This window comes from Copadichromis virginalis, linkage group LG18, assembly GCF_057382275.1.
Source record: "Copadichromis virginalis isolate Kocher_CV1m ecotype Utaka linkage group LG18, C_Virginalis_male_GT1.1, whole genome shotgun sequence".
NCBI classification, from domain to species: Eukaryota; Metazoa; Chordata; class Actinopteri; order Cichliformes; family Cichlidae; genus Copadichromis; species Copadichromis virginalis.
Window position 1 is genome coordinate 780001 of NC_140635.1, and position 8853 is coordinate 788853.

Sequence of the window (8853 nt, forward strand, 5' to 3'; positions counted from 1 at the left end):
CACCTCGCCCGGGCTCGCACTGATCTTCAGAGGAGTGGGTGTTTGAGGAGCAGATGTCAGCGACACTCTGACCTTCTCTCGGATCTCTGGGGGCGTCCTGAACACAGCAGCCCGCCTCAGTTCACTCATCAATACTGACATTGAACTGTGGCGTGCTCAGAGCGAGTGAGGTGGTGGGCGTACTGCGTGCTGGAGCTGCACTGTGGGCAGGCCTCCTCCTGATGGACGGGGTGTTGGAGGGCGCAGACGGGGGTGGAGGTGAGAGGTGGACACTGCAGCTTCAGCTTGTCAGCAGCGCACAGACTGAAGAACTAAACGAGAGAAGACATCAGAGCTGGAGAGCGAACACGCCCTCTCCGTACATGCCCGCTCCGCCCACTCCGCACATGCCCGCTCCGCACATGCCCGCTCCGCACATGCCTGCTCCGCCCACGCCCTCTCCGCACACGCCCGCTCCGCCCACGCCCTCTCCGCACACGCCCGCTCCGCCCACGCCCTCTCCGCCCACGCCCTCTCCGCACACGCCCTCTCCGCACACGCCCTCTCTGCACACGCCCGCTCGACTCACTTCTGAGGGAGAGAAGTTCAGAGCTCCCATCTGGCTGCTTCTGCTCCACGAGGGCGATGAGCAGTCGTCCTCGCCGTCCAGCTCCTGCTCTTTCATACCTGCAACCTGCACACAAACACCGGCTTTCACCTAAAGCGGCACGCCGCCCTCTGCCGGCTCGACCCGCAGCTGAAGTTCGGCTGCTACGCCAAGGTCAGCGAGGGCGCCGAGCGGCACGGTTACACCTGCCAGGCGTTAGCTCGTGCTGCCGACTGCTGCCGATTCTGCTTTCTGTTAATATTTGATTCTAAACTAAACCCCGCCTTCTTCACTGTGAGGTCAGCAGGTGTTCGCTCTTACGCTGCTCTCCTTCAGGCCCATGGCGGAGAGGTGGCCGTCGTTTCTGTGCGGGCAGATGGGCAGCAGTGCTGGGGGCTGTTTCAGGGATGATGTCACTTCCTTTGAGTCGTGGCTCCATGTCTCCAGGCTCTACGATTAAAAAGTCAGGTTAGAGGTGGAGCAGAGGTGAGAACAGCGAGCCGTCAGCGAGTCTGACAGTCAGACGGTTACCGCCTCCATCAGGTCCACGGACGCTACCGGTCTGCTCGTGCTCAGAGATCTGGGGGAGGAGGAGCACAGAGGGGCGGAGCTCCCGTGGCGCATGCACACGCTTTGACTGCCGGAGGCGCAGCTGGACTCGTCCTTTGAGGTAGAGAGACTGTCAGCCTGCAGGACGACATGTCAGCATTACTACCAGCACGCCACTGACCTCTGACCTCACAGACAGTGCCAGGCAGGTGGTGACCTTTGCAGGGATGCTGCAGGGGAGGCCGCAGCTCTTGGATGCCGGTGCCGAGGTGGAGGCGACGTAGGAGCTGTGGAGGCGCAGGACCTGCAGGTATCCCTCCTTCTCCACTTTTCTCTTCAGGGTGGAGTTCCAGTGGTTCTTGATGGAGTTGTCCGTCCTGAGAACACAGAGAGGTCAGCGGGTAACCACACACGAGCACCGCCCACCCGCCCCCACCGGTTCCCGTGCCTGCCGGGCAGCAGCTTGGAGATGTCGGCCCAGCGGTTTCCCAGCAGCCTGTGCGCCTGGCAGATGACGCGGTCCTCGTCCAGCGTCCAGCTGCTCTTCTTCACTGTCGGGTTTAGGTGGTTGTGCCAGCGCTCGCGGCACTGCTTCCCATTCCGGGTGTGCAGGTGTTTGGCGACCAGCGACCAGCGTTTCACGCCGTACTTCTGCACCAGCTCTCTGACCTGCATAGGAAGTGACATCGGAGCATGAGCGATGACGGATGCGACGAGGGTCTGACTCTAAGGGGGGGCTCATGTGACGGTCCTCACCCTGTGATCCTCCTCCTTCGTCCACGGACCTTTGACCAGGTCTGGATTCTTTATCTGATGCCACCGCCGCTGACACTCCACTGTTGACCTTTGACCCTGAGGCAGACACAGAAGGTGGCGTATGTTCAAACTGCAAAGCCACGAGGCGCTTCCTCACCTTCACTGTAACGGTCTGTGAACTACTCTCTCACCCCGGTCATGGCTGTGGTCACAGGTCGTTTAACCGGAGTGACCCTGAAATCAAACTACTCACTCTGAAATGAAGGGAAACTGAAGACCAGCAGTTTGCTCCGAGGTCGTTCACCAGCCGCTGCAGCTTCTCGTCCTGAGGAGGGAGAGCAGTAGCTCGGTAACGCCTCCACACTGGGCCATATCATACTGTTCACGGTAACACCGGTGTAATGTTGGGCAACGATAGGAAAATGAAAGATGGCGGCAGAATATGGGTAAAACGCGCATGCGCAGTGCCTTTGTTTTCATACGCACACGGCGGCGACGCAGAATGAGAAGAGCGAAAGCGGATCGTTGAATGAAACGAGCGGGCCGTCGTTATTACCGTGTTGTTTGGAAAATACGGCGCACTTAAAATCAATCCTTTGATTTTTCTGAAAGTCGACAGAGCCCCTTATAATCCCGTGTGCCTCATGTATGAACTCTGGTTGTGTTTACTGACCTCGAAACGATTTTATGTGCACGGCGCTCGAAAATGTTTCAGTACGACTTTGCTAAGCTACGAAGCCGCACCGCTTGATGGATTGTGGGAGCATTACGGCTATCGTAGGCGGAGCCTCGCGGAGTGATACGTACTGTGCTTTAACATAATGTTACCGTATTGTGTGTGTATAACCTCTTTTTAAGTTTTGTGGATGTTATACATGGTTATGCTGAGGATACGTCGGCCAGTTTCCACTGGAAATGCCTTTTAGTTAAACTGTCAGCACGAATTTGCATTTCCACTGTTACATGTTTATATTTATTTTAATGCACATAAAAAACAGCTGCTTGTTGAAGTGAAAATACATTGATGGGTTTTTCACTAATAAACTTGTGGAGTTGTAAAGCATTTTGTCTCGTGTCAATTATATCGTTATCGCAAATTTTCAAATGTATATCGTGATAAATATTTTTGGCCATATCGCCCTGCCCTACGTCCGAGCATGCTCAGTCAAAGTGTGCGACGTCGGTCTGAGCCAATCGGCTGCACCGTTGCGTTTGATAAACAATGACCAAAGCCCGAGCTTTCACAGCTCACCCGCTAACACGCGTGTGAGGTTAAAGCTGGATTTACACCAGGACAAGTCAAACACGCGGAAGCGGGACATCAAACCCCGAGTCAGCTGTGAGCGCGAGCAGAGAAGCTTCACCGTGGCAACGGGTAAATAAAGAGCAGAGCCTCCACTTTAATCACATGACGGCGTGTCAGTGCTGACCGTCATGATCGTCTTTAACGGGACAAAACATTTGATCGATTTTGGTACAGGCACAGTTTACTGATGGTTATCAGTTGCCCGTAGCAACAGACTGGATCTGCCCTCCAGTCGGTTTTTATAAGAAAGGTGCGGTTTATGACCATTTCATTTTGTCTAGCTTCTCTGCTTAGGCTGGTGCCTGACATTCACCAAGAGGGTGGAGAGCCCCACGTACCCGGGACTCTCCACCCTTTGGTTGTAGATCCAGATGCGATGAGGAGTCCGAGACAACAGCGAGCAGCTTAGGTCACACAGTCTGTTACCATGGTAACACCCACCCACCACTTCATCTTAGAGTTGTTAGCTAACCCTGTTTCCTGGAGTACGTCCCCCAGTTTGACTCAGAGCTTTAGATTCCTGTGCCTTCATAATAAAAGTGTGCAGCTGGAGGGCTTTTACTGTGAAAGAACACAGGATGTGCACAGAGTGTTGCATCGTGTGTTACCTCGTCTTTTGTCCAGGTAGGCTTCTGTAGAGCAGCTCTGGAGAATCGACCCCCCGGGCCGTTACGTGCCCAACAGCTGGAACGACCCTTCATACTGACACAGAACACACATGCAGCCAATCAGCACGCAGCTCTCTGCATAACACTTCAAGTGAATTAAAATCAGTAAACTTCTCTACAGTGTGACCTGCTGCCCCCTGCTGGTGGGAACTGGGGAGAGGCAATGACAAATGTACCAAAATAAAAGCAGCTGCAATGTCAGGTGACGTGCAAGAGCCCACTGGACACAGGAAGTGTTTTAAATAGGTGAGGTCAGACGCCAGTGGGGACAGAACGCACTGTGGCCAATGAAGGGGGCGGGTCCTGGAAGCGTCAAGCCGATAAAACGCATCACGGTGACATCACATCAGACACAGACACGAAATCTGCGCATGCTCGCCAGGACACGTTATCAAGTACACCTGCTCAACTGCTCCTCAGCACAAATATAGAAAGCCAATCACAGGGCAGCAGCTTAGGGATGAAGAGGAGCTGCCGAGGCTTAAACTGAGCACCAGAGTGATGAAGAAGAGTGACGTCAGCTAACGTGGCAGAGGTCAGAGGTCAGAGGAGTCTGATTCTCTGACCTGACCCTGCAGGAGCAGAACCAGGTCTGCCCCCTACAGGCAACACAGGAGTGCTGTTCAGTTATCGATCGTTCGATGGGACGATCGATAACTGAATCTGTGGAAACAGCCAGTGTGTGTGTGTGTGTGTGTGTGTGTGTGTGTGTACTCTCACCAGCACCTGCTGCTCCTGTTGCTCATCTCTGCTGCTCAGAGGGAAACACGAAGACCTGCACACACACACACGCACACACACACACACACACACGCACGCACACACACACACACGCACACACACACACACACAGTTTCATTTCAGATACAGTAACAAAAGACAAGTTAATGCTAGTAAATCTCCACCTCAGTTTTCAGTCTTTAATATTTGTGAACTTCATTAATTCTAATAAACTGAATCAGACTCGATTCTTCTCGGTGTTCACTTTTCTGTCTTTTTCTTTTTTTAATGTCAATGTCTTTTTTTGATTAAATTAAAAAGAGACTGTAGTTTGATGGTTTTCCTTTGAATACCTGCAGACTGATGTGTTCAAACGCTTTCAGCGCTGCCTGTTGACTGTTCCCTTAAATGATTCAGAGCTCTCTCCCACAGATTTCCGCAGACTTGAATTAGCAGATTTTAATTAAAATTCATTTAAAATTAGACTCTTTCAAAGTAAAAGCCTCACGGGGCTGGCCGTTGGTGGCGGTTAGGCTAGTAGCGTTAGCAATGGGCTAACCCGAGAGCCGCGGGATGGAGACTTCAAACCGCGTTAAAGTGTCAGAGAAACTTTAACTTTAACTCGGTGCCTCTCTGGGCCCTCTGTCCCGTACAGCAGCGGTCCAGTCTGAGACGGTTTTCCCTTTAACTAGTCAAAAAAAACAAAACAAAACGTTTTTCTGTTAACTTACCGGCAACAATTGGAAGGAGAATCACGTGAGAGTACTGGAAGTCTCGTTCTGTGATTGGGGAGGCCTCGATGACGTAATATCGCGGTTTAATTTTTTTTAATCTACCCCTTGTTCCTCTCTCCTGCATGCAAATGCATTCATTTTTAATTTTATTTTGTTGTCCTTTTTCTTCATTTCACGTATTTATTTTTGCTGTTTTTTTTGTTTTCTCTGTGATCCGTCTGTTTTATTATTTTCTTGTACGGATACAGTCAGAATTACAACAATCAGCATGATAACAACAAGCTGAAATTTAAATAATATTACCAAAGAAGTGAAATCTCCAAACTGAATCTAACTCATTTTGAAATGTAATCTGGTTTCTTTTGTTTTGTTGTCCCGCTGACTGTTCAAGGTTTGTTTTTTTTACATGATGCTATAAAAACACCCATCTTCACTCTGACCACGCCTCTCTACAGGTGGATGCTGGATGTCATTAAAGGTGAAGATGACAGCTCAGTAGTGGCAAGTTACATCTCTAAGGCTACGTTCACACTGCAGGTCTTAATGCTCAATTCCGATTTTTTTGTCTGCTTGTTCACACTACAAATAAAATGCGACAGCAAACGCGCTCTAGTGTGAACGCTCAAGCGCCCGCATGCGCAAAAGAAGATGTCACACACAACGCGCTCTGTTTAGACCCAGAGCAACAGTATTGTTTGACTGATGGCCCTTAATATAAAGACTTCGGACTTCACGTTTCCCAATTTTTGCTTTAAGTTATTTTGTTATTTACATAATAATGTAAATAATCTAATAATGATCCTTATTGCTGTTTAAGAGAGGAGCGGTGCTTCAAAGGATAGCTGCAGATTTCTGTCAGAATCTGCAGATTATACAGTACAAATAAAATGTTTACGTTGTCTTCCCAACAGTTTCACTGACATCTACACTGGATGGCCAGGAAGCGTTCGCGATGTCTTCTCGGGCGCTGATAATTGGCTTCAGTCTTGTGTCGGTGACGTAAAAGGCGGATTTAATGCGACTTGACCGTTCACACAGCAGTCGCTTTCTAATACATCGGATATGTATCGGATTCAGTACCACATACGAAAGTGACCCAGATCGGATTTGAAAATATCGGATTTGCGCCGTTCACACTGTCACACCAGGATCGGATATGGGTCGCATAGGGTCAAAAAAATCGGATTTGATGCGCTTTCGCCTGCAGTGTGAACGTAGCCTAACAGCAACAAGACGATCCTTCATTAGAGACAGAAACTTTCACCTGACACCTGAGAGATTACAAGGGCTGTGTCCCTGAGACCGCACGCTTGAAGTACACATTTTGAGTGCGGTTACGTCACCGCCACGCGATCCCAATTCGAAGTGCACTTCAAATGCATACTCCAAATGCGCCGTCGATTTCCCCAAATATCAAGCGTGGTCCGGTGCACGCTTCGTGGTCCCATATATCCCACAATTCATAGCGCGGCGGTGGGTGTAGAGAATTTTGCCGCAAAATACGGCAGAAGGGAGCAGCCGAAGAGGTTTTTTATTTTTCCCCCCAAACTTTATTGAAATCATAAAGCGAACAGTCAGTCATTCCAGTTCAGTTTGTACAGTAGACATACAAGGAAAATAAGAGTAACAATATACAGCACAATGAAATAAGAAGGATAAATAAATACAGGATAAAAAAGAAAAAAGGGGAATGTGACAGACTTCATAACAACTTTGTACTTGAAAGTTGTGACAGCTCATTCGTTGAACATTTCTGAATGAATTTCAATCAATGATAAACCTTTTTCATTGGAAGTTAATTTAAGAGAGTTTAAGTAATATTCAATTTCAATCAAAAACAAATTAAATGATGGGGTTGGGGGTTTTGAAATTTACATTTATGTATACGCGTAGTGCGCGTACTTCAAGCGTGCAGACCCTGAATTGGGACACACCCAGGGAGTCTGATAAAGGCATATCCACCCTGAGCCTAACTTCACCTTCACCTTCACCTGTCATAGAACCCTCCAACGCATAGTGAGAGCTGCAGAGAGGATCATTGGTGTCTCTCTCCCCTCCCTCCAGGACATTTACAGCACCCGTCTCACTAAAAAAGCCCTTTGCATAGCGGCTGATCCCACACACCCAATGCAAAGCTTCTTCAAGCTGCTGCCGTCGGGGAGGAGACTGCGGAGTCTCCAGGCCAGGACCAGCAGGCTGAAGGACAGCTTCATCCATCAGGCTGTCAGGAAGCTTAACTCCCTCCCGATTCTGCCCCCTCTCCCCTCTCTCCTCCACGGTCTCACTGAACTCTGTCACACACACACAAACACACACACTCTCTGACTCACTCACTGGCCTGCACCAGTTACCAGTCACTTTGTGGAGCATTGGACTGCCATTACCTCATAAGACTTTGTTGTTACACTTTCTCTTACCGTACACTACTAAATCTCCATTTGCACTATTTGCCTATTTGCACTACTCTGCCTGGTTTACACTCAATGTCACTTACCCATTATATTGTATATTGTATAGCTTTCTTGTTATATGTAAAATTGTATTTATTTAAATTTTTACTTTTTAATTATTTTACTTGCATTTTTTAATCACTTTTATATTTAAATATATTTAAATGTTCATTTGCTATTTATCTAGGGATTGAAGAGTAACGCAATTTCTATTCTCCGTATGTCCTGTACATGTGGCAGAATCGACAAATAAAGTTGACTTTGACTTTGACTTTGACCCCACAGGTGTATTTTGCTTTCCCGGGACTGTAAATCTGTGTCTGAGGTGTCTTTGGCTAGGTCTGAATATCTGAAGTAGCTTTTCAGATTCACAAACTGTGAAGTTCTTATTCATCTAAGAATAAAACATCAAAAACTGCTCCTTGTGCTAGCTACAGCTAGCTGTTTATTTTCCAGACCTCCCGTTTACATTCCTGGGCGCCCCCTGTGGGTAGCTTCTTTAATAGCGACTATCATTACACAAACCCCTGCTGGTTCTTTTGTTGTGTCTCTTTGTATAATGACAACAATTCAACAAAACTGAGTCCGATTGAACTAAAGATAGTTGCTGCTAGCGACACTCTGAGGTCATTCACATGCTTCAGCACATCCGTGATGGCAGCAACGGAGGTTTTATTCTTGTTTATGTAGTTTAAAAACGACTTTTTCCGTTTACAGCGTTCAGAAAATGGTAGCCCAATTTGGAACAATAGATATATACTGATGAACAGAAAATCTATTTTTATTCAAGATTGGTTATCAAAAGGTGTTTGGGCAATTGCCCATTTTGTAGACGAGGAAGGACATGTTCTAGGACATCAAGATTTTTGCCAAAAGTTTAATATCCAATGTTCTAAAAGTAAATTTAATCGGGTTATAAAATCCATTCCATTGTCACTTAAAAACATAGTTGTAAATGATATAATATATTCTGACATCTCCCCCAAGTTAAGGCAATTATATATAGATGGTATTCGATTTTGTGATGTTAAATGCAATAATAAGTTTCTTAGATCTTCACTAAGGAGTCTTTATTCTCCAAATT

General features: G+C 47.7%; 1 protein-coding gene across 8 annotated transcripts in view; it reads right to left on the reverse strand.

Annotated features, from left to right (window-relative positions):
• LOC146686813 (uncharacterized) overlaps nucleotides 1-5546 on the reverse strand; it is an 11990-nt gene extending 6444 nt beyond the window's left edge. The window contains exons 1-12 of one of the 8 annotated variants that reach the window (XM_085440223.1): nucleotides 5317-5545; nucleotides 4592-4640; nucleotides 3806-3899; nucleotides 2145-2216; nucleotides 1892-1987; nucleotides 1584-1804; nucleotides 1353-1512; nucleotides 1118-1273; nucleotides 908-1036; nucleotides 569-673; nucleotides 184-311; nucleotides 4-97 (exon numbers count right to left, since the gene is read on the reverse strand). In XM_085440223.1, the coding sequence (XP_085296349.1) occupies nucleotides 4-97; nucleotides 184-311; nucleotides 569-673; nucleotides 908-1036; nucleotides 1118-1273; nucleotides 1353-1512; nucleotides 1584-1804; nucleotides 1892-1987; nucleotides 2145-2216; nucleotides 3806-3899; nucleotides 4592-4611 (1275 nt within the window). In that variant the 5' untranslated portion in view covers nucleotides 4612-4640; nucleotides 5317-5545. The other 7 variants (XM_085440225.1, XM_085440220.1, XM_085440222.1 and 4 more) reach the window with 7 other exon arrangements.
• Nucleotides 5547-8853: the final 3307 nt, after the last annotated feature.